Here is a 26,865-nt window from a genome sequence, read left to right as displayed (position 1 = left end):
ACACACATACAAAGGCGCGGGAACACACACACACACACACTCACACACACACACACACACACACACACACACACACACACACACACACACACACACACACACACACACACACACACACACACACACACACACACACACACACACACACACACACACACACACACACACACACACAATCACAGCACACACACACACACACACAAACACATGCGCACGCACGCACACATACACACACACAGAGCCATGCAAACATTCACTGCACACACATATGCACACAAACATACAAACTGAAACACATATTTTTCATATCTTCACTTTTCAGCTGTACACACACATGCACGCACACATGTGCACATAAACACACACACACACACACACACACACACACACACACACACACACACACACACACACACACACACACACACACACACACACACACACACACACACACACACACACACACACACACACACACACACTTATAATCCATTGTAATTTGCCTCCCACCCCCTTCTCTTTTACGTGAATGCATTGGATTTCTCATATTTATTGCAATATTGCTATTTTGTGTTATTGTCGTTTTATGACAGTTCAGCATTAGAAATGAGATTATGGAGAGTTGGAGAGGCATGGAAAGGCGAGACTGAGAAATGAAGAAAGATGAAGAAAGACAAAAGATGACAAAAGAAATAGACAAGAATATTAGTTTAAGTGATTTATTTGATGGATATTCGTATGATATATAGGAATTTGAGCCTTTATTAAATTGTATTGCAAGAATGCTGAACTGCATGATGAAGGTGTGTATTTCTGTGTGTCACTGATTGTGTAGGCATGCAAAGAACGGACCGTTTCTGTAAAAAAGGTGTGTGTGTGTGCGCGTGTGTGTGTGTGTGTGTGTGTGTGTGTGTGTGTGTGTGTGTGTGTGTGTGTGTGTGTGTGTGTGAGAATCAGAGCGTGGGTGTGGATGTGTGTGAATGGGATTCTTAACGCATGGATTTGTACACATGTCTTGGATGCATGACATTGTATCCATGTGCATGGGTGTATGTGACCTACGAACATGGGCCAGTGTGACTGTGAATGAGTATAGTGTACTGAGTAGTTGTGTCGGAAGGGTTGCGTCTGCAGATACACTTTTGTGGCAGTGGATATTTGTGTCTGTCTTTGTGCATGTGCGCACTGTTATTTGAAGAGTTCAGATGCAAAACCCCCTAAGTGCCTTTTCAGTAAATAATCTTAATTCATTTTTATTTAATACAAAACTATCAAAATTGCATATTTTTTTATTTTATTTATGTAATATAACTATTTATATGTGTTATCAAGTACATGAATGTAAACCAAACCAACAACGGGGTTCTCTAAAAATATAGAAGTGCAGGTCTTCAGAAATGGAGTTAGGGGGTTTTGCATCTGAACTCTTCATTTTCTCATTCCCCCCCCCCATGCTGTGCTGTTTTCCTGGTATTGTAGTCCCAGTCGGGGCGTGATCTGAGATGACAGCCTACAGCCCCCATCATGCTTTGCACCACAGGGTAGCACCCGGGCAGCTGTCACCCCCGTCACTCAGGGCAACCAAACAGGCACAGGGTGATGTCTCTATTATGGGGCTATTTTTACACACACACGTACACACACACACACACACACACACACACACACACACACACACACACACACACACACACACACACACACACACACACACACACACACACACACACACACACACACACACACACACACACACACACACAGAGTTATGCATGGATGCACAGAAATAGGTTTTGAGGAAAATACATGGACGACACCACACAAATACACTGTGCGTTTGTACACATACATCTGCACACAAGCTCACTGGCACACACTCACATACACACACACACACACACACACACACACACACACACACACACACACACACACACACACACACACACACACACACACACACACACACACACACACACACACACACACACACACACACACACACACCTCACAGTCAGGCAGCAACAATCAGGCCATATTCAGGAAGTCCAATCAACACTCAAATGAACACGACTGATTACACCTCTATTGTCTTGGAGACTTCCGGAAGGTAGTCTGGTGCGTGTACGCACGCACGCACACACGCACGCACGCACGCACGCACGCACACACGCACAAAGACTTTCTATGATGTCCCCTCATCTCCTCTTTTTCTTTGTGATTTTTTTTGTACGTGCAGTCATTCTGATCAACTTGTGTGTGTGTGTGTGAGTGTGTCAACTCTATGTGTGTGTGCGTGTGTGTGTGCATGAGAGCGTGTATGTGTTGAGTGTGACGCAGGCACGCACGCACGCACAGACACACATTCACACGCACATCCATGCTGAAATCTCACTGCTCCCATCTGCTCCAATTATGGCCCGGGAACGGTCGTCACTGCTGGGAGTCATTAGTGTGTATGCCTCCACAGTTGTGTTTTTATTAATGTTTCATTTTTCTTTCAAAATTAGAAAATTGGCCCGATGGGTTCCCATTGGTCTAAGTATGAATTCTCACAATGCCAGTCTTCATAAGAGGGAACCCCCCCCCCACACACATACACACACACACACACACACATTTTTTTAAACTGGTTTTCTGTATTCCTGCCTCGAATTCTTAAAAATCACACATCATCAAAATTGAACCAAATCGAGATAATTGTGTGCAGTATTATGGGGAAAAGAATGTTTTAGCACTGAAATTTGAATGTAAAGCAGAAATTGTGCTTGTTGTTCAGTGGATTTGGTTCATGGGTTTGGTAAATGGGTGAGTTGTTTTCAGAATTGTGTCTCAAGTACCAGAAATTGTGTCTAAACAACAGAAAAAGTGTAATCTCTCATTCATATGCACAGTGCATGTATGCATACGGAACACATATGGTGTGCATCTTAAGTTGTTTGTACATTATAGAGTGGTTATGTGGCTCATAATATGTATTATTATGTGATAATCTACTTTTGCCTCAGTAGGAGCTGTGGTGCAACACACTGCGACAGGATTCATGAGTCCAGCCTGGGTCATTTTTCACCCCATCTCTCTCTCACTTACTTTCCTGTCACTCCTTAACTGTTCTGTTGAATTAAGTAAAGGACACACTGTCCCTCCTTTGCTTTCTCAGAAAAAAAAAAGTTTGACAGGCGGACAAAAGTGCGTCCATCTATGCAGATACTCTGCCGCCTTGTCATCACAGGAGGGAATTACAATTCATATAATGTGTTTCAGACATACAGACAGACAGACAGACAGACAGACAGACAGACAGACAGACCGAAGGATGTACGGTTGGACATACCCTCTTATAGAGATGCTAGGACGAATCTAAAAAGGTGTTTGGATTCTGTTACTATTAGCATTACGGCCACTGAAAAGATGAAGAAAGGATGGGTGAAGCAGAAAGAGTTCAAAGAAAAGAAAGAAAGTGAGATATTCAATTTTTATTTGTCTGTGCCTTGACTTGACATGAGGTCAAATTCTTGCTACTTGGAAATGACAAAGTCCCTCTGTCACTAACACAGACGCAAATCCAGTTTCAATTATAATGAGATTTTGACCTTTTCCAGTGAAGAGTCAGGCGCTGTTGAAAATATTGCACAAGGAATGAAAGAGAGAACGCGATCAGAGGTGCTGAGAAAGATATGAGGGTGAGGTCACAGAGTTTAAACAGAAGAATATATTAATTTGACTTCCTAGCATGACACGGAGGTCAAGTTCCTGCCAAATAAAGATGACTGTACTTCATGCACCAAGTAAGAATGAACTCCATGATCATTTGGTCCCACCCTAAAGCCCTGGATGATGGGCGGAGGGGTCAAAGCGACACACAGACAGATTCAGACAGACAACAAGGTAGCAAGTCAGGCAGAAGAGGAAAAAAAAAACATGACAGGAAGAGAGGCAGGAACACAGGCTGGCAGACAGACGGATAGATACATAGATAACATAGAGAGAGATAGAGAGAGATAGAAAGACAGATAGACAGACTCAAAGACACATAGCCAGAGTACAGAGGAGAGAAGTGAAGCTGGCATATAGGCAGCCAGACAGACAGACATTTGCCCAGACAGACAGACATACAGGTAGACAGGCAGACAGATAGATACATAGACAGACAGTTACATACGTAGACAGAAAATAGACTAATAGTGAAAGTGGCAGACAGACAGACAGACAGACAGACAGACAGACAGACAGACAGACAGACAGACAGACAGATAGATAGATAGATAGATAGATAGATAGATAGATAGATAGATAGATAGATAGATAGATAGATAGATAGATAGATAGACAAGAGAGTGAGCGGGCAGGCAGATAGACAGATCACAGGTAAATGGATAGAAAAGGGTCACAAAGACACAGGCATACAGCCAGACAGAGATAAGTTATTTATCCAAAAGTAAACATATGGAGTCCAGATAAATAAATAATGTTAAAAATGACAGGCTTTTCAGTAGAAATCCATTTCATGTAATATATAGGCACATATTTACACACACAGAAAATAAAGGATATTATATTTTATTTTGGGCGGAGATTCATTTCAACCTCAACAAGGGAGTGCATGAATGCCGAGATGAGACAGGAAGGGCTTCTATATGCCATAAAAAAGACAATTTCCTCTGCAAATCCCAGTTTGACTCTGGCTATAAATATGTTTTATCAGTGCCAGAAGCAAACTTCATAGCTCCAAGATCCCGCCAAGACACACACGCACTCGCACACACACACACACACACACACACACACACACACGCACACGCACACGCACACACACACACACCAGCCACCTTAGTCAGGCACTTGACAAAGTATTATTTCCAACCTTAAAATAATGGCTCCAAACACATCTCGGTGTTCCATCAATTTCTAACAGGGTGAGACAGCTAATTCACAGCGGTTGCCTCCACTAACCCTTTCTTACTAGAACAGAATTCCAGAGCGGCCAAAGTGAGAAACGATTACTACAGGGTGGGGTTAGTGTTTGACTTGTGCGTCTGATTATCAGGGTTGCCAGATGAGGCTGATGATTTCCAGCCCCCAAAAAATTGTCAAAACCAACCTGGAAGCACTGAATCCCGCCCAGTTCTATTGATTCATAAGGCCAAAATGTGTGTGTGTGTGTGTGTGTGTGTGTGTGTGTGTGTGTGTGTGTGTGTGTGTGTGTGTGTGTGTGTGTGTGTGCGCGCGCGCGCGGGGGGTGGGGGGGTCTCCAAAATCCATTTTTACCCGCAGATGGCCATCCTTAGCAGCCCAATTGGGTGGGAAACCGCCCAATCTGGCAACATCGCTGCTAATAGTTATTTGCTAACATCAGGTCATGACATGTATAATCTGCTTGGATGTAAAGCGCCATTGTTGGCCCACCTCCTTGTCATTCCCCTGCTAACTGATTGGTTGTCTGAGAGGGTAGATTGAAGGAGGATTCAAACTCTGCCCAGTGTGCTCAAGTTTAAGTTTCCTTAGGGGGGCGTTTTCCCCTCCTTCTTCTTCTCTTTTTGTAATGTTTGGTGGTGGCTTACACAAGATATGCACTACCTCATCTACAGCGCTAAGGGAACTCCATTGATTCTCAACCGTAAGACTACAAGGTCTCCAAACCAAAGGTCTCCTAAAGGAGCGTTCACCCGACATCACATGGATGCCGGAAAAGTCAGAGCCTGAAGTATCTTCCTTCTACTTGTATCTACGCTCTTTGCATCCCTGTCCCTGCCCCCTCCCATGTTGCAGACGCCTCAACAGACGCCTGAGCTGGCCCAGACCAGGGATAGATTCTAAGGTGTGTGTGTGCGCATACGCGCACGTGTGTCCTTATAGTGCACTGCACTAAATCGCATGGATATTTAACCATTGTTTTTTTTGCTGGACTGTGCGGTAGGATTGTGTGTTTTTTCCCGATTTATGCTTCCACTCCCAACATTTCAAAACATAATTAACTCTTTGTCCTGGTCACTTCGCTGAATGTCTTCGTTGACCTGACAAGGATTTTGTAATTTTTTTACATCATGTGCATTATTTATTATGTCCATCTTGTTCACCTCTTATACTACATCACAGACAGATGTAAAATACTCCTTGCTATTTTGTTTCCAACTTTTGCTTGTCATAATATCTGTTATGTGTATGGTTTATCTTGAAATTACATTATGTGCAATGTTTACTAAGTGCTTTCTGTATGAGCTACTTGACACCTACATGTCAGCTGACTCCAGTAGGCTACTGATGTGACTGCAGAAGGACATTTCTTACTGTTGCTTTCAGCATGCTTTAAATTTGTTTAGAACGAAATCATGAATCCTAAATGCAAACAGCAACCAATGCATGCAGTGTGGACAACAAGAGCAAAATAAATTAGGCCAGTGGGCTGTATTGATAAAAAAAGACAAAAGAAAAAAGTCAGACAAAGAGCCCACATTTTGGAAGAGTAAACTAAAACTCTGCGACCCACTTTAGCCGTTCTGCATCCTCTCTCCCATGTGAGCCTCGCCCAGCCAAGCAGAGCAAAAGATAAGAGGAAGAGGCCAAGGGAGAGGTGGTGGACAGCCATTATGTTCTACTAACAGACATTTTACTGCCAAAATGGAAGGAGAGGTCCTGAAATCAGAACACCTTGGACGTCAATACATCTCCAAAAAACCTCTGAGTTAAAAACAAAAATAAAAAAATATTGCAAATGCCCGCCAATTTGGGGGGAAAAAAAGCAAATCACAAACAGAAAAAAATGTTATTTAGCCATAGTCAGAGTATGGGTCCTGGGAGATTACTCAACTGAAAGAAAAGAAACACATTTGAGAAACATAATAGGGCACAGTAGTAGAATTTGGCAAACAAAAATGGAAGAAGAGGGAATAAAAATGAGGGGTAAAAAAGCTTTGCTGCCAAAAAAACAAGTGTTTGTGTCAGAGAAGCAAAGGCGTATGCCAGTAAGACAGAGTTGGGCTGTATAACAGAGTGCAAAACATTTCTATAAATCCAGGCTGGCTCATTTTCAAAGCCGGAAGAAAAGCTTGCGGAAAACAACTCTAATTTACCAGAATACTGTTTAAAAAAAATAAAAAATCATGTCTGCGTAATGATAAGCACAGTCACACTCTGTTGCACATACAGTACATAATTTAGCCATCCTTTCTGGTGACAAAATGCATTGGAGATCTCTAATAATTATAATGATTACTAATCGTGCTAATCATCTGTACATACCCACTGTCATTTTGAATATGTTTAACATTCTGCTACTATATTATAATTTCCTTTTTTTCTCATTCAGTTTTAAGTCATTTCATTCAATACGACTCAATTAGGTGACGGCTTCGCTAATGGCAAGTGTCTTGTTTTCTTGAAATTGCTTGTTTGTTTCCCTTAACTGAACTGAACTCAGCTGAACCGCATGGAACTAATGGGATCTTAGTGAAGGGAGCTGAATAGAACGAGAGAAGAATAATGGACAATTCAGACACAGTATGACCGTCGTAGCAGAGGGGTAATGTATTTGAATGATGGAATTAATAGAAAACAAAATAAAAAGAAAGTGGTGTGAGTCTGTGTGTCTGTGTGTACTCTATCTATCTATCTATCTATCTATCTATCTATCTATCTATCTATCTATCTATCTATCAGGCACATAAGTTTCAAATGGGTTGTTTAAATTGTGCATGTGAGTTAGTGAACATTCATGCACATTTGTGTGTTTGACAGCATGAAATTCTGTAAGCCTTTATCCTGCTGCACATCTTTGGAAAGTCACACCAGCCCACATCTACTATGTAACTGTGTAGAACTCTACAGTACATAGGTAGCAGTCTGTATCCTCAGCACAGCAGGTATGTGGAACCTGTGTGAGAAATATATTTTGTGTGCATAGTATTTCTTAATATCTGGCACATTGCACGTTATTGTAGAGGCAATTCTACTCGTATGTCAATACACAACCATCACACCAAATCCATGTTTTGCGCCAAATCCATGTTTCCAAGTTTTACAGTCGTAAGCACTATTCCGATGGGACTAGTTTTATGTATGGACATGGGGCAATGCTGGAGTGGCCATTATAACTATCGGGAAATTTCCCGGCCCAAATTTTTGGTGTGGCCTGGTTGGACCATGGGGAAATATTTTTAAATTCAGTTTTGTCACTTAGGTTATTCTGCATGTAATGATAACTTGTGGTCTGCATAAATAGCCTATTCACCATGACAGCGCAGCCACCGGCAGAACCACAGCAGATTATTACAATCTAGGCGCCAAAGAGTCCCTGGGGAGGCGCAGCGAAACATGCGAAGAAAGGTGCACTTTATGTAAATCTGCGTGTAATAATAGCCAAATTAAATGCATCCCTTTCTTCTGCCTCTACCACAACAGAAGTAAGGAAAAATGACGAGTCAGAAACGTAGGAACAGGACATTGGATGGGTAATAATTCAACTCATCTTTATTTTCTTTAAATAATATTTTAAGTTCGTGGCAATAGGAGTTATTTGGAAGTGACTTGAGAGCCCAGACATGGCGTGAGCACTGGAGAGAACTGCTGTGCTAACCCTATTTGTACTCTTGAAGAACAAAAATGAAAAAAGGTCGCACCATGCATAGGTTTCTTTTTATTTACACAGACGCGTTTCGGCGCTCTGCCTTCCTCAGTGTGCAATATATACAAGTGACAACAAGACTTAAATACCCACACCCATCCCATTCCATCTCCCCACCACCCAATGGGAGCTCAATGATAATTTACAACAATTATGTCATTACATCAAGCACATAGGAGATCAATGAGTCACAGTCAAGCATTGGCAAAATTAAAGAAAAACACCCACAATAGGAGCCTATGATCAAAAAATATCAACAAAATTAGACAAAATGTTTAAAGAAAAATGGTTAAAGAAAACAACTTAATGACAGTTCTTCATTCATTCCGTTGGGAATGCATGTGTCAAGGTTAAAAATGTACCAGGCCTCGCGCTGAAGTAGGCGATTCTCACGGTCGCCCCCTCTTGGAGACCTATTCACAACCTCCAGCCCCATAAACCTCAAAGAATTTGCGTCATGGCCAGCTGCATTAAAGTGTCTGGCCACTGAAGATTTTTCATCCTTTCTTCTGATTGCGCATTTGTGTTCAAAAATCCTTGTTTTTAAGTGTCGCTTTGTTTTGCCAACATAATGTAAGCCACACGGGCATGATAGCAGATAAACAACACAAGTCGATAAGCAAGTAATGCGACCCTTTACTTTATATGTTTTGTTAGTTGTAGGGTGCGTAAAGCTTTTTTCAGTTATCATGCTGTTGCATGCCGCGCAATTCAAACACTTAAAATTCCCATGGGGAATCTTGAATGGAAATGGCGAGGGTACGGGGAGCTGTGAGCGCACCAACTGATCTTTTAAATTGGGTGCTCTTTTGTAACAGGTGCGCGGGGTATCTTGAAATGCATGGCCAATGTGTGGGTCGCTACTCAGAATGTGCCAGTGTCGGTTTACAATGTCTTTCAGTTGGTAAGAGATTTGTCCATACGTGGATACGAAGGTTACTGGAGTATTGGTGGGCCTGGATGTTAATCTCTGTGCACCACCCTCCGTCAGTAAATCAGTTCGTTGGATAGACCGTACTTTAGCAAGAGTCTGTTGTAATAAGTTGGCATCGTAACCCCTATCCAAAAATCTCTGGCACATTTCACCTGCCTGCCTGTCATCATTGTCACAGATGCGGCGCACGCGTAACAGCTGACTGTATGGTAAACTGCGTTTGAGCGGGGGCGGATGAAAGCTCTTGTAGTCCAAATAAGCATTTCTATCTGTGTCTTTCCGATAGATCTCTGTGCGTAATGCACCATCACGTTTTTTTACCAGTACATCCAGGAAAGATATGGACTCGTTGTCATGGTTCAAAGTAAACTGGATTGACCTAAATCGAGTATTGACATAATTATGGAACTCATCCAGTTCTTCCTTGGTGCCTTGCCATAATATAAACACGTCATCAATATAACGAAAGTAAGCCTTCAGATGGTGTTTAAATGGGTTGCTAGTGTATATAAAATCTTCTTCAAATTTCCCCATGAAGAGATTGGCGTAATTTGGTGCCATTGGTGAGCCCATGGCCGTCCCCTGGGTTTGTAAGTAGTACTTGTTCTGGAACATAAAGTAATTCTTCGTCAACACGTCTTGAGCTAATGACAGTAAAAAGTCTGCATTTGGCATTTGTTCCTTCTTCAGGTAATATTCCAAGGCCACTAAGCCTTCTGTATGTGGAATGTTTGTATACAAACTATTGACATCCATTGTACAAAGTAAATCCGACGCATTCACCTGTCCAATGTTCGATATCTTTTTCAGAAAATCGGTTGTGTCTTTTAGATAGGAGGGCAATTCATGTACCAATTGTTTTATATGGTGGTCTACAAATTGAGACAGCGGTTCAGTGATAGATTCATTACCCGAGACAATAGGACGACCAGGTGGATTATCGAGTCTCTTGTGTATTTTTGGAAGAGTATAAATTACCGGTCTTAATGGGTTAGTTTTTACCAGATATTTATATTCATCATCATTAATGATAGATTCAGACAATGCCTTTTTCAGTTTCGATTTTATCTCATCACCAAATTTCACAGTCGGATCCGCTTGTAAGCGCATGTATGCACCCGTGTCCCCCAACTGTCTTTCAATTTCATGTACATAAGAAGACACATTTTGGACAACAATAGATCCTCCCTTATCCGCAGATTTTATCACAATTTCAGAATCAGACATCAACATTTTCAATGCTTCTTTCTCAGAGGTTAACAAATTCGGTCGAATCGTGCATGTCCCACTTTTCAAACTGGTGAATGCATCTTGTTCCACCAGCCGGCAAAACGTCTCCACAGAAGAATTGGTAACAGGAGGAAGAAAAGTGCTTTTTGGTTTAAATGTTTTTTGGGGGGGCAAAATGCCCTCTTGTGTGGAATATTCCCGTTGAGTATATTGTCTATTGTGAATGTCCTTCGAGTAGAAAGCCTTGAGGCGTATTGATCGGAAAAATTTAAACATTTCTACCTTGGTGGTGAATGGGTCATTCCCTCTCGCTGGAACAAATGAGAGGCCTTTGGACAAGAGTGAAAGTTGGTCTTCAGTCAGCTGCTTGGAGGAGATGTTGATTACATTGGATGATCCACCACTCAAGTCCGGCCTCTTGCGCTTTTTCCCCCTCCTCGTTTTCCGCGTTGCGCGCCCGGTGCGTAATTTGGAGATGGTAGCGGGCCCTGGGCGGATCTTAAAAAACGCGATGTCGTCAGGGATGAGTCAGTATCCGTGCTGAAGTCGCTCGAGGAAGTGGTCTGGTTCGTAGTTTTCCGTGGTCTTGATTTGGGTCTACCCGGAAGGCCTTGTCCTGGCCCTTGACGAAGCCATGAGTAGACGGTGTTGTTTCGGTAGTCCATTGTGTCTCTTCTGTACTTGTCCATTTTGTAGCGCTGCATTTCCATCTTGTAGGACTCTAGTTGAGCGTCCCACTTCTCCACCAATTCTTTGTATTGCTCAGCGGAGAAGACCTTCTTTAGTTGAGTGTCGAGTTCCGCGATTTCTTGTTTGATGGATGTCATTCGCTTGTTTTGGTTTTCGATTACCAGCAGCATCAGGTCCAGTGAACATCTATTGAGAATGTCACACCACTTGACGCAGAAGTCGGGGTCTTCTCGGCCCAGTGTCGGTATCTTCTTGATGCGTAAACCTCTTGGTATGCGTTTGTTCCGCCAATATTGTGAAAGCGTGCGTCCGTGCAGGAATGCCCTGGTTTCTTTCTTCTGAAGGTCGTGTTGAAGAACTCTCTCTTGAAGAACAGCAATCGAGCGAGGGGAAAAGAGAGCGAGCGAGAGAGAGAGAGACGGAAAAAATGAAGCAAAGCACAGGTAGGATAAAAGAAAACAAAGGTGATGTGGCTCGTGCCATTATCTCTCCCAAGCGTTGTTGCATGGAATGCCTCGCGATAAACAATCTGAATGATTTGTAATGAACCTTTTCAAAGTTTCAGTTAGTTTGCAAACGTCGGAGGGAATTATGTGACTCGTCGCAACCTCACAATCAGCTCGGAAATGTTGGGTTTACAGAGAAACAGCTTCACGCTTTCTAGCGGTCTAAAACCAAAATCCAATGTGCGTATACTTCGGAAGCATGGCGCGTCGACAAAGCGAAGTTAAGTGTTGAATCAATAATGCATACATTTTAGTAGACAGCAGTGCGCAAATAAGCTCAATAAGAACTCCAGTAACACAAGTAACAGGATGAGGATCAACGACAATCTTCACATGCATGTATGCAAATGAAATGTGAATAAAACGTTTGGTGATGTGACATTTCCGACGAGAATGTGAGAGGGGGGATAAATTGATATCTCAGCGGGCGTTACTCCTAACTTCACGGCTCTGTTTGCGTCCAAGATGTGCATGTAGAGCATCAGACAAACAGAACATGGAGCCTGACTTCACATAACCCACACTCACAGCCTCAGATACAGTATACGTTGTTGAGAACTTTTTGTGATGGCAAATGCAGTTTGATTGGTCAAATAACTCCTGTACAAATAAAAATATTACCTTTCTTTTTTTGTTGTCATATTTATTTTAATTTTAATTAACCTACACTTTGTAAAGTTAAAGTTTTCTGTTAACTTAACAACATATAGTCTACTTTAACACAAGTCCAATAAAAGGCATTGTCAGCGATTTTCCATATCAAAGTGGCCTAGATGTGAATTAAAATCCCGGCCTGATCACAGGGCCCACTCCAGCCTTGACATGGGGGAATGTGATTCTTATCTCAGAACGTAACAGAAATGGCCGATTCTGACTGGAATTGAAATATCTCAGTAAACGAACACACTGTAATAAGGGACTGAAGCAAAAAATTGTAAAAATGAATAAATATATGCTTTCTCAACATAATGGTTGAGTCAAAAAGGGAAAATGTGTTGGGACAATGATTGCATAGTTTTCATGAATATTCCACAAAATCTTCATTAGGCGAACATAAACATTTCTGTCCGGGGAAATTGTAACATTGAACCACACACTGTACCCATACAACATAAAATGTCATGTTGGCCGAAAAGATGACGTCACTGTCAAAGTTGGACTTTCGGAATTTTCCCACAGGTTGGCTTGGCGCTGCGCTGCGAGTATTAATTTACACGACGACAAGCAAGAAGAGACGCCTTCTCAGGACTCGAGATTCAAATACCATCGGACATCATCATCACCTGTCTCAGTCTCAACTCCTATGACTGCGTATGTTGCAATGCTGTTTCTTTCCATGCAATCGATGCATTTTGTTCGTTGTTTGAAACTCACTGCTCTTTCTTTAGGGGGGCTCAGTTTAGCAGGTGAATTCGAGCTAGCATGTGTGGATGAACTAGAATAATTGCTAAGCTCAAGAAGTGAGAAGCGTTTCAAATATCTGTACCGCCCGTCTTTCAGTCCCAATGTCATGTCCGTTTAGGTGTGTTTTGTTCTCATCTCATGAAGACCTGCATTGTGAAAGTTAAAACGGAGCTTGTCGTAGTTTATTGACGATTTAATGGTTTGGTTTTTAGCTGCCGTCTGTGGCTGGTTGCTGGCTTAGCTTGCTCATCCTGATGAAACAAGTTTGCTTGCTTCGCTGCTGTGTCTGTCATGTAGTTAACTTGTGATTACGCATCAATCTAGATTCTGGTTCAACACATTACCGGGTCAGTTTTCATGCGACACATTTTAAATTGCAATTTTAAAACATCGTGGTGTTTAAACCCTCGGCTCTTTAGGGGGGGTTCAGTTTAGCAGGTGAATTCGAGCTAGCATTCAGAGCATGTGGAGATGAACTAGTTCTAGGACAGACCTAAGTAATAATACCTAATATAGCTACTCATTCTAAGCTTAAGGAGTGATACGAGTTTCAAATCTTTGCGATTGTCTCCTTAGTTGACATTTCATTTGTAGATTGTGTGTTTAAAAGTAGCATGTCTCAGTTTATTTTGTCTGAAATTTTATGATGGCTTTTAGCTGCCGTCTGTGGTTGGTTGCACCCTAACTAGCTCTTGTCGTCAAGTGTGCTTTGCTGCTGTCTAGCCCATCCATTCAATGCAATACTATTGGGCCAGTTTTTGTACGAGACATTTAGTTACAAGTATTAAGTATTTAATTACTATTTTAAAACATTGTAATGTTTAAGCGCGCTGTTTTTTAGAGGGGCGTCTTTTTTAACCACAGCATGTGAATTCGGCTAGCATGTGGAGATGAACTAGAGCTTGCTAAGCAGCTCAACTTTGTAGTCAAATTGGTCCCTAGTTTTAAACGATTGTGTACTGTATTTCGCTTGCATTGTGTTTTTTGTTAGTTGTATCGTGACATAGACCTGAGTGATTAATTATTTGTGTTTTTATAATGCAGGTATGCAGTGCCGACATTGTAAATTCACCCATTCCCAGCAAGAGGTGCTGTTGAAGCATTATCGCCTTCATCATTGGCAGGTGGGTAAGGGTTTATTCCCCTGTATTCATCTTGACTGTGCATGTAGTTTTAAAACCACAGGAGCATTGAAAACACATCTATGGAGAGTACATGCTAAAAAAACAGCTCTGCCTCTGCATGTGCCGACAATGCCAGTGTCCGCTGTGAGTTGTGTGAATTCACTGATATTTGTTCTCTTCCTCATTTCTTGCAACATTTAGGAAGACATTTACAAAACAATCAACGAGTTAACTGTCCATTTTCTAACTGTGATTTCAGTACCACCAACAATACAACTTTCAGAACTCACAAATCAAATAAACACAGGTGTCACTCGTTGAAAGATCTTTGCACATCTGTGTGTACAGCAGGCAGTACAGACAACGAGATTGACACAACCTCCTCCTCACAAAGTCTGTCAGACCAAAATGATGACGTTCAGTCAGATCATATTTCAGAGGATCTTGAGGAATGTGAAACAGTACTTGAACACAAACTTGCTTCATTGCTTTTGTGTATGCAAACGCAAATGCATGTGTCTCAAAGTGCCTCTCAGCAGATTATTGATGGTGTAAATGACATTCTGTCACTGACAAACTCAAATGCACTGTCTGCTATTAAGAATATCCTGCTGAAGCACAATTGCAATGTGAATGAGTCTATTGTTGCTGACATTGCTGAGTCATTAAAGAAAACAAATACGTTTCTGACTGCAACCGCTGACAAAGGCCCCCTTTCAACTACTCATAAGCGAAACATCTACTTTCAGGAGAACTTTCAGATTATTGAACCTGTGGAATATGTATTCAGTAGGGTGCAAAATCACACCTTTGTTTATGTTCCTGTTTTGAAGACCCTGACAGCCTTGTTGGAGCGGCCAGACGTCATCACCAAGACCTTTCCGGTGAAGGAGGGCACCCCAGGGCTCTATGCGTCACCTTTTGATGGTGAGTACTACAAACGCAACAGGCTTGTGACTGGCCACAATCTCACACTTTCGCTTGGGTTTTATCTTGATGAGTATGAGATAGTGAACCCAATTGGGACATCAAGAAAAAAACACAAAATTACAGGAGTGTATTTTGTTATTTTGAATTGGGAGTCAAAGTACAGATCTAGTCTCCATTCCATCCAATTGGCACTACTCGGGAAAAGCTCTGAGGTAAAACTGTACGGATTTGAACGTTTTTTAGAACCACTTCTCCGTGACTTGCAGATCCTTGAGAGTGAAGGTTTGAATGTGGAGGCCATTGGTGGGAATGTGAAGGGAACAGTGCTTGTAGTGTCTGCTGATAATCTTGGCGCACATGGCCTTGCGGGCTTTCAAGAGAGTTTCTGTGTAGACAAATTCTGTAGGTTTTGCGTAGCATCTCTGCAGGACATTCAGACTACAGCAGTATCGCAGGGTTTGTTTCCACTGCGAACTCCTCAGCAGCATGACCAATGCATTGCTGACTTGAAGTGCAGTGAGTCAGGTGTCACAAATGTGTGTGGTGTTAAAGCTGAATGTGCTCTTCAAAAACAGCTGTCCTCCTTTCATGTCATTACTGGTTTTCCTCCAGATGTCTTGCATGATTTGTTTGAAGGGGTGGTACCCAGGGAATTGGCTCTGTGTCTACAGAAACTGATTGGTGCCAAATACTTCACCTTTAATCAGCTCAATGGCATTATCCAGTCATTCCCATATGGCTTTACAGATAAAGTGAATCGCCCTCAAAACATTCCCCAGAGCTTTCAACGGAGAAAAACAATAGGAGGAAATGGGCATGAGAATTGGGCTTTAATTAGACTGCTTCCTCTGATGGTAGGTGGTTTGGTGCCAGAGGATGAGAAGGCATGGCAACTTTTAATGGAGTTGAAAGACATTGTGGAATTGGTTGTAAGTCCAAAGCTATCAGAGGAGTCTCTGTATTACCTAGAGAGTAAAATTTCTGATCATCGGCAGTTGTTCAATGAAGTTTTTCCCAATGAGAAGCTCCTGCCTAAACATCACTACCTTGAACATTATCCCCACCTTATCCGGTGTTATGGGCCTTTGGCTGATCTGTGGACGATGAGGTTTGAAGCAAAACACAGCTACTTCAAGGGGGTTGTGCACCACACCCGCAATTTCAAGAATCCCTTGAAAACGCTGGCAAGTAAACATCAATCCATGATTGCTTATGCTTTAGACTCTCACCAGTTCTTCAAAGCACCAATGTGTGTTGAAAGATTGAAAGTGGTCGAACTGTCTGCTGTTGAACCGCGGCTCCGTTATCCACACACTTGCAACAAATGCAACATTGTTTGGGACTTTGTACAGTAAAGGAATGATTCTACCAGTTGGACTCAGTGGTGGCTCTCCAGATTTTGGTCGAATTCACAGCATTCTGGTTGTTGGCACAGAGGTTTCTTTCTTTGTGGAGCATTTGTCTTCCTGGTACTATGAACATTTTCGAGCATATGAAGTTGTTGGAAGTAATCACAGCAATGTATCCATTGTTGGCCCACACGAGCTTGTTGATTTCTACCCCCTGGCCACATACAATGTATTTGGAAAGATGATGGTGTCTGCCAAGAGGTTTTTACTTTGATTGAAAGTAGGAGCTCAGTCTTAACACTGATCATGATGTTCTCAGACTTTTTTGTGCCGTAAATGTTGTACATTTTGTAAATGTTGTGTATATAGTGTAAATAATATAGATGGTGCATCTATTACATTGGGGCCATATTTTACAGACCTGTCTGAAAATGTATGCAAAAATAACCTTCCTATGTAACTAAAATGGATTTTCTTTTCTTCTTTTTGTCCCAGGATTCAATGTTGATTCGGGTTTTCCTCTCACCAGGCCAAATCAGGAAATTAACAATACCCAGGCCAACTTCAGTTCAGGAACTGGCAGCGACCCTCAGCGAAAGACTGCAGCTAATGGGCGACTTCATAATACAATATCAGGACCCCGATTTCAACAATGAACTGTGCACATTATATGACATTTCGGAGCTCCCCAACGAGGGAGTAACATTGAAGATCTTCTGGGAGGTCCAAGTGGTGGACGAGGCGGCAACTTCAGTGCCCTACCCCGGTGCCACCCAGTCATCGTCATCAGCACCCCTCTTCGATGGTTCTCTTCTCTCTCCAAGCACAAGCGCCATCCAGTCATCAGCCCCCTTCCATAGTTCTCTTCTCTCTCCAAGCACAAGTGCCACCCAGTCGACATCAGCCCGCTTCGATGGTTTTCCTCTCTCTCCAAGCATGGCGGCCACCCAGTCGTCATCAGCCCGCTTCGATGGTTCCCTTCTCTCTCCAAGCATGGCGGCCACCCAATCGTCATCAGCCCGCTTCTATGGTTCTCCTCTCTCTCCAAGCATGGCGGCCACCCAGTCGTCATCAGCCCGCTTCGATGGTTCTCTTCTCTCTCCAAGCATGGCGGCCACCCAATCGTCATCAGCCCGCTTCGATGGTTCTCCTCTCTCTCCAAGCATGGCGGCCACCCAGTCGTCATCAGCCCGCTTCGATGGTTCTCCTCTCTCTCCAAGCATGGCGGCCACCCAGTCGTCATCAGCCCGCTTCGATGGTTCTCTTCTCTCTCCAAGCATGGCGGCCACCCAGTCGTCATCAGCCCGCTTCGATGGTTCTCCTCTCTCTCCAAGCATGGCGGCCACCCAGTCGTCATCAGCCCGCTTCGATGGTTCTCCTCTCTCTCCAAGCACGGGGGCCACCCAGTCGTCGTCATCAGTCCGATTAGAGCAGTGGCCAAGTGTGTTTCCACTGCCTTCCTTTTCATATGATGTGGAGTTGCGGCTAAGAAAGGCTAATGAGGACTTTGAAAAGGGAAAAACTCTGGTCGTTCCCAGGGACATGAAAATAAACATCTTGGAGAAATTGGCTGAAGTGATGTACTCCTTCAAAGCTTATCCAGATGAAACCCAAGTTGGGAAAGTGGCATCTGCTCTGGTGCAGAAGTACCCCTGCCTTGCACACCCAACTTCTGAAACGGGCTGCGAAGCTTGGAAAGTGAGCCTAAGATCCAAAATGGCAAATTACCGCCAGAAGCTCCGTAATGCTGGATGCCGTGAGATGGCCGTCAATACTGGTTCAAGACAAGGCTCCCTGAAGAGACCCAAGAGATCAGAGCTGAACTTTCTGCCTGACCATCCAGTTGGTTCTAATGAAGAGGAGTTGGAGAGGGAAAGAGCATGGATGGAGGAAGAGGTGAAAAGGAAGAATGTGAGCTTCACTGTTTTGAACGAGAAGATGGAGACCACGTTTTCCTTAAGAAGAAAGGAAATTGTCCAGGATCAGCCGCTGGTGAAATCGATCAAAGGGAGATGGCCAGGACTGTTTTTCGAGCAGGAGGTATGTATTTTCTGTTGTGATCATTAGACATTAACAATTTCCTTTTTACTGAATCTTTTTTCCTATACAGGTTTGTGTTGAATGTTTACGTTGCTCTAACATCTTTGATTCTGAATCTTCTTTTCCCATCTTAAGGTTTGCGCTGAATTTTTCCGCATCAACCGCGTGGACCTAAAGTCAACCTTCCTAACAGCGCTGGACAGCCATACCCAGGGGTTCCTGAGACTGTACAGAGCCAAAGCAAGCCAAGGAAAGTGGAATGACTTGAACATGCTTCTGGAGACACTGGATGCCCAGGTATGTTAATCATGCATTTTTCTCTTGTACAGGTACTGGCTATATAATTAGAATATCATGAAAATATTTATTTCTTTCCATAATTCCATCAATAATGTTGTTTAACTTTCATGGCTTGTTGATGCATTGGCCACATTTTTTACTATTCGAATCATTCATTTGTTTATTTTTTTATTTTTACATATTTTTGCCCTCCATCTCCAAAAAACATGTATTGAGGCAATCACATTATTAGAATATTGTAATAAAATCACAATTTGCTTCTGAAAAAAATAAGGAAATTCAGGTCACATCAAATCAGTTTAAATTTGGTTCTTTCTACATAACATGCCAATGTTCAATACTTGGTTAGGACGGTCTTTGTCTTAATAACTGCCATGATGTGTTTAACTTTGAAGTCAATGGCAGAGGCATTGCATGGGCATTATGGAAGCCCAGGTATCCTTGATGCTTTGCTGTCAGCTGTTTTTTGTTTGTTTGATCTGGTGACCCACACTATTCTCTTCAATATACTCCGTAGATTTCCATGCCACCATTTGGTGCCAAGTAACCAGTTAAATTCTAACTCGCCAGAAATAAAACCTCAATGGGGTTTCAGTTCTGGTGTGTTAGACTTAAACTGGTGACTTGGCACAAAATTGTGGCATGGGTATATTGAAGAGAATAGTGTGGGTCACCAGATCAAACAAAAACAGCTGACAGCAAAGCATCAAGGATACCTGGGCTTCCATAATGCCCATGCAATGCCTCTGCCATTGACTTCAATGTTAAACACATCATGGCAGTGATTAAGACAGACATTCCTAATCAAGTATTGAACATTGACATGTTATGTAGAAAGTATTTCACTCATTTGATGTGACCCGAATGTCTTTCTTTCTGTGATTTTATTACAATGTTCTAATGTGAATTCCTCAATTCATGTTTTTTTTTTTTTCAAAGTGGAAGGCCAAAATATGTAATAAATAAATACATAAATAAACAAACTAATTAATGCTTGGAATAGTTCAAAGTGTGGAGTTTAACATTATTGATGGAATTATGGAAATAAAACTTTCATGATATTCCAATTATATGGCCAGTACCTGTATGTTGCTTACATGTAAATAGGGACAGGTTAATAATATTGTTGTAGACAAATGCTGTCTCAGTGTTTACACATCAATATCTTTACACAATGTCACAGCTGACTTGTTCCTGCTATCGTGTGTGCATATTTGTATACACACAAGTGATTGCTTGAGAGCAAAAGCACATCTGCTGTGACATAGTGGTGTGAAGATACAGAAGTGAATACACCCCTCACATTTCTGCATGTTTGTAAGTGTTTTATTTCATGGGACAGCATTAAAGAAATTTCACTTTTAAGCAATGAGGTGTCCAGTATACAACAAGTTAATTTTTTTTCTTACTCAAAATGATTCACGACACAGCCATTAACTCATTGGCTGCCTTGGCCGTCGAATGACGTCATTTCAAATAGTGACGCCCCCTACCTTCGACGTCGTTCGCCGACAATTGCGTTTTTTTACAGCCAGGCCTCGAGGACGGTCTGACCTATCTTCTGTATGAATTTCAAGCCTCAAGGCATTTTCTAACTGTTCCTGTAGGTGGCAGAAGTGTCCTTAGGAACAGTCAAGGCAGGGCTTTAGCTCAGAGCAAGATGAAATGTCAAGACAAAAACACCCCTTTTTTACTATTATAATATAATCTCAAAAGTAGCATAGCAAAATCATTTTTGAAAGTAAAGCACCTGTGACAGTAGTCTACTTTCTTGCCCTCTGATTTTAACACAGGTAGGCTACTGATTTTAGTGTCAGAGCCTGGCCAAAAAAAAAACCTTCCTCTCATGACCAAAATACAATCCCCTGTTGCTATCTAGCTAGAAGGCATTGTAGCTAACTTGCCCAAAATACACCATGAGATGATCTGTGTGACAACCTTTCATTTTGGATAATGTGATCAGCCTACACAACATCAGGATGTTGCTTACAAAATATCATCTAACAGGAGAATGCACGGGACTAGTGGTGATGTGTCCCAACTGAGGTAACTTGGGTATAAAGTTTGCTACGCTAGCTAGCTAGCTAGCACGAAATCGCTAACAACTTACAACTAAGCCTAAATAAAGGAGCCTTGGTAAGTCAACTATTTTTTACTCAATCCACAGTTATTTTTATGGATCTGTATAGTATGATCAGCTTACTGTATCATCAAAAAAGACAGGGGGGTTGCAGATTCTTGGAACAGAGTAGCCTTTGTGTCTGGTCAGATGCATTCAGCTCACATTAGAAAGCATTGCACTTAGCCTCAGACCAGCTAGCATTCACCACTCCAATCGGCTTGTGAAATGTTGGATGTGTGATCAGTACTTTATCAAAAGAAAATTCATTGAACAATATATGACAAGATCACTATAGCAGAACCATGATGACAGTAATCATCAATCTGCAACTTGTCCGCTCTGCCAAAGAAGCTGCAGTAAGCTACGCTAAGCGGTGCTGCCTGCCTACCTGCCTCCCTCCCCACAAGACACAACACGGTACTATTTCTGGAGGAAATAAACCAGCTGTGATTCGTTCTCCAACGAGGGGAGAGAGAGAGGGAGAGGGAGAGGGAGAGGTAGGGAGTTACCGGAGTTAGGGGCAACTGCTGTCATGATCCATGCTGCGCGCCAGCAACTAAACCAAAACACCCTTGTTTTCGAGTCCCCCCGTTATATTTCAGTATATTAGGTTGAAAAGGTCATACAAATGATCTTTTTGTTCAGGCTACAGATGACAGAAGACTGTGTAATAGCAGCTGATAGGTTTGGAGTTGTTAGGACGATGCCATTACGGGCAAAAACGTTTGCAGTTATAGTTCTACTTCAAATGGCGTTTTCTCAGCTTTTTGGCTAGAAAGCAGCATTTTGGCGAATTCCACTTAATTTCAACAGATGATTATGAAAGAACGGAAAGGGGTAGAGAGACACCGTTTTTTTCTGATGACAGATGAGCGTCTAATCTGTGTTTTGATAGGTATGGTGTTGACATAGACACAGAACTCAATTTTCTGTGAGCCTCCAAAAAACACCCAAAATGCTGAAAAATGGCTGGCACTCCGAGGTACTCTTTTATGAAAATGGCTGGCAGCCAATGAGTTAATGTCTCATCGAAAGGATCATGATCTGCTTCATTACTCACAATACATATTGACATCCATGTTTCTGATGGTGAAATTTAGCTTCCCAATAATGACAGCATTCATACAGTCCCACTACCTTTGAGCTTTGACTGTAAGCATGGGACACTTTTCTTTCTACTTTTCATTTGTTTGCCACTACAGATTCTTGACAAATGTGTTCATCTTGACATCATTATACCTCACAACATGTTTCCATCAATACATATTCATTGTCTGTCTGTCTCCAATAAAAACAAGATACTTAAGATGGTGCTGAGCTTATGTGGTGGTAACTGAGTAGTACAAAGAAAAGCTACCATGGCCTTAAGTCAATAATGCTGCTAACTGACATGGTTTGGGGCTGCATGAATTGAATACAGTCAACATTGGGGCCTTAATTTCATCAAAAGAAACATGCATGTCAACGTATACTGTGACTACATACGGAAGCAGATCACAATTCTCTCTATGGGATTTCAACATAAGGTGTATCTTATCAATTTTGTGGATACATTTGACATGTATGATCTTGTATTAACATTTTGAGTGAGTGATAAATTGAAGCCACTACACCAGTTGTACACTGGATACCTTTCATTGTGTAAAGGTGACATTTCTTTAATGTTGTCCCATGAAAAGATATTCCCACAAATCTGCTAAAATGTGTGGTTTGTACTCGCTTATTTTTCTTTTTTTATGTGACCTTTATTTAATCAGGAAGATCCCAACCATTGTTTCTTGTGATAAGGGTCACATCAAGGTTTGAATTGACAGAGTTGTTTTTTTCATAGTCCAAGGTGTTACGATACCATGGGACTTTGTCAGTAACTGCTCAAATCAGCTTAAATGGTAGACAACTTGTGGCACAGCCCTTCGCTGTTCAAAATTGACTGTTTTAAATGGCCATGAGTGGCTTTCATCACTCTCCTCTTAACCCACCTGTCTTCATCGTCCAAATTGTGTGGTCCAATTTTTTCCCAAGTGTCCCTTTTCATTGAGCTTTAGCTACACCAGTGATGGTACAAGAAGGAGATAAGTCAGGCTCGTTGTTTTCCGGTATCCCGTTGACGTCAGGTGAACGCCCCTTTAGGAGACCATCCGAGTTTGAGAGTGAATTACGCCTCTAGAGTGCATTTGTGGGATTGAATCCTTGGATGACAGTTCAGATTTCGGATGTCAAAATGCAAATTGACGTGTGTCCTCCTCGACACTTCCACCTTGAAATAAAACAAAGGGGTGAAATAGGTTTGTGTTGTGTGTCTTATTCATTGCACATCATCCAAAGACGGAACACAGGTGTGTTTCACATACTATTTAATTATGCCATCGTATATTTTTGGGTAGCAGCAACTGTGTAGATGAGGTAATTAGCAATATTACATAACATTGGTTGCTCTTTCTATCGTAATTTGGCGATAACGTCCAGCATGTTCACAAAGGCTAGGCTAGCTTCAGCGCAATTCACCGACAAAAGGCTCCCAATTCCGCGCACTTTTCAGGTCACGGTATTTCCGTTACTGTTTATTATTCCTTTATAGGCCTACTGTTGTGCTGATTTCGCTCACACTTGCAGTCCTGGCTTTACTGCTGCAGGAACTGTGATTAGTTTGGTCGTTGCTGTGGAAACGGTTGAATAATTTTAGTCCTAAAGTTAAATAGGGAAGCGGGCAGGGCGAGTTTGAAGAATGTCGTCGTGAAATTAAAGTTCCATCTCTTTCCAGCTGCCGTTACGACACCCTTCATTACAATGCTGTCTATGGCCGTTTGACTCGGTTTTAAATGTCATCACCGTTTCAAATTGTAGGCCTAGGTTATAGCCTTGACATCTCTTTAGTAGGCTATTTCATACACATATGGTGTCCCATGTAAAGTGTTACAGACTTCTCGCGAATAGGCCTATTTCCTCACTGCCTAGCCAAAAAAGGGGACAACTGTGGCTTCACTGACAACTGCAACAGTTACTGCAAGCAACTGATATCTACCTGGAGTTGCATAAACAAACCAAAATACGAAAAGTGCATTTAACACCGCACACTGTGTAGGCCTATAGGCCCTCTCCCCCCCTCTTCAAAGCACGCGTTTCGCCCGGTGCGTCTTCAGGTTCCCGAAGACGCACTGGGATAAGAGCTAATCTGAAGACGCACTGTGCGAAACGCGTTGCTCGCTCAGGGGAAAAAATACAAAAGAAGTATCCAGTGTGCGATGTTTAATGAACTTTTCTTATTGATCAAGTTTTTCTGCCTTGCACCTGGAAGGGTTGTGCACAATACAAGGACTTCCATGCACAAATAAATAAATACTAGGCCAATATATATATGACAGGATATTACAATAAATGTACAATGAAAACAACGTGAATGTCAACTGGGATTACTATAGGGCAGACAGTTACCATGAGCGACGCGTCCCATCCCATCCGTCTCCGCCACGCCTCTTCACAGATTGAATCCCACCTCAGCCCTTTGGATGGCGGTAATACGCAACCCTTGTCAGCTGCCACCAAACGCAACAGTAAGAGAAGAAGAAGGGGGGACAACGCCCCCTTAGGAGACCCAAACTTGAGCACATCCATTTACATTGTGTGGGCGGAGTTCAGGGTATCTCCTTCTTGTACCATCACTGGCTACACTGCATAGTCCCAGTTTGATGCATTTGACCTTCTGGTTCAGGTCATGCATTTGCTAAAATGATTTGAGGCTCTGGTGAAAGGAGTTGGTTAGGCTGTTGTACAGTAGAGTAGATGTATAAGCTCATATCAATTGCAGATGATTTGATGCTTTAATTGATGACCTGTCATTTTTGCAGACCACAGACCTGACTACACACAGACGGTCCACTGTTCTCCGTGGTCTTCCCCTGTATCTGAAGGAGCAGGCCTCTCTTTCAAAGACACTTGAGGTAATTTTATTGATATTGCTTTATTGTGGTGTGATCAGAAGATGGCTGGTTAAAATTCCATAATTCATGGTTGCAGTGTCCTTGAGCAAAGTGCCGAAACTCACATTTCTCCATCAATCCGTTGTACATAAGGAAAACGATGAAGTTGCTTTGGATAAGCGTCATCCTGGTCTACTGTGTTATGATTTAACATGAAATGATGATTGAGTCAGGCTTAATGTGTCATGTTATGCCATTTACTGTGCTTCACAGAAAACTGGCGGCCCACCCACCACATTCCCACAGGTGGGAATCGTGGAATTCACCACTGGACAAAGTCCCACAATCACCGATGCAGCTGTGGTGCTGGAGGGAGAAGTCGTTATGGAGGGACTAAAAGACTTGACAACGGCATTCATCATGCTGTTTGGGCTGTTCTATGCCCTCAATATGGAGTACCCAAAAGAGTTGAGGTACACTTTTGAGGCAGCCCAAAAAATCTTCCTTAACCTCGGCAAACAGTGCACCGCAAAGATTCGCTCCTTAAAATCGAAGTTACTGGTGTAATCGCTTGGCGCTCGCTCTCTCTCTCTCTCTCTCTCTCTCTCTCTCTCTCTCTCTCTCTCTCTCTCTCTCTCATAAATGACCCCTTTTTTTGTTATTGAATGTTTAAAAGTGGTCCTGACTGTTATGCCGGTGAGTGCGTGCCTGCGTGTATTAACATTGCTATTTCTGTTTAACATTGCTATTTCTCTCTCTCTCTCTCTCTCTCTCTCTCTCTCTCTCTCTCTCTCTCTCTCTCTCTCTGTATGTATGTCAAGTTCCAAAGTTCAATACCTCACTGTTGGGAATGGCGGCCGCATTATAGACTTTTTTTTTTTGTCCGTCTTGGTGAGATGTTTCAAAGATGTTTCTGTCTCTCTCTCTCTCTCTCTCTCTCTCTCTCTCTCTCTCTCTCTCTCTCTCTCTCTCTCTCATAAATGACCCCTTTTTTTGTTATTGAATGTTTAAAAGTGGTCCTGACTGTTATGCCGGTGCCTGCGTGTATTAACATTGCTATTTCTGTTTGTGTGCATCTATGTGTGTTTTCATGAGTGTATAACACTGGCACACATTCTCTCTCTCTCTCTCTCTCTCTCTCTCTCTCTCTCTCTCTCTCTCTCTCTCTCTCTCTCTCTCTCTCTCTGTGTGTATGTCAAGTTCCAAAGTTCAATACCTCACTGTTGGGAATGGCGGCCGCATTATAGACTTTTTTTGTCCGTCTTGGTGAGATGTTTCAAAGATGTTTCTCTCTCTCTCTCTCTCTCTCTCTCTCTCTCTCTCTCTCTCTCTCTCTCTCTCTCTCTCTCTCTCTCTCTCTCTCTCTCTCTGTATGTCAAGTTCCAAAGTTCAATACCTCACTGTTGGGAATGGCGGCCGCATTATAGACTTTTTTTTTTTGTCTGTCTTGGTGAGATGTTTCTTCGAGTTAACTTGTATTGACTTCACATGATTTGTTTTTCAATAAATGTACCTTTTAATGAAGGAAATATGCTTTCAGATCATGGTTATTTCTTTGAAATGAAGAAAGGTACTTTTTAGCCCAACAAGGCATGTTTGGCCAACATACAATATTTCATTGACCATTGGACAATATTTTAATTGACCCAACATTCTACTAAATGAATGTGTAATAAGCTCAACGTAAAAAAATTGGTTG

General features: G+C 42.2%; 1 protein-coding gene across 1 annotated transcript; it reads left to right on the top strand.

The window, feature by feature from the left end:
* The first annotated feature begins 15,016 nt into the window (after window positions 1–15,016).
* LOC134464538 (uncharacterized) lies at window positions 15,017–25,863 on the top strand. The gene is made up of 5 exons (XM_063217967.1): window positions 15,017–15,435; window positions 17,283–18,827; window positions 18,963–19,124; window positions 25,095–25,187; window positions 25,440–25,863. The coding sequence occupies exons 1-5, from the start codon at window positions 15,418–15,420 to the stop codon at window positions 25,731–25,733; spliced, it is 2,112 nt and encodes a 703-aa protein (XP_063074037.1). The 5' UTR covers window positions 15,017–15,417; the 3' UTR covers window positions 25,734–25,863.
* The last annotated feature ends 1,002 nt before the right edge of the window (window positions 25,864–26,865 follow it).

The sequence above is a fragment of the Engraulis encrasicolus genome, chromosome 15 (assembly GCF_034702125.1).
Source record: "Engraulis encrasicolus isolate BLACKSEA-1 chromosome 15, IST_EnEncr_1.0, whole genome shotgun sequence".
NCBI classification, from domain to species: Eukaryota; Metazoa; Chordata; class Actinopteri; order Clupeiformes; family Engraulidae; genus Engraulis; species Engraulis encrasicolus.
The sequence above is the reverse complement of the archived record's forward strand: the minus strand, read 5'-3'. Positions and strand labels throughout refer to the sequence as shown.

Bases quoted from the DNA above. Each gene is read 5' to 3' on its own strand.
- LOC134464538 (XM_063217967.1), top strand. The intron at 19,125-25,094 runs GTATGTTAATCA...TCATTTTTGCAG, and splicing joins TGGAGACACTGGATGCCCAG to ACCACAGACCTGACTACACA. The intron at 25,188-25,439 runs GTAATTTTATTG...TGTGCTTCACAG, and splicing joins CTCTTTCAAAGACACTTGAG to AAAACTGGCGGCCCACCCAC.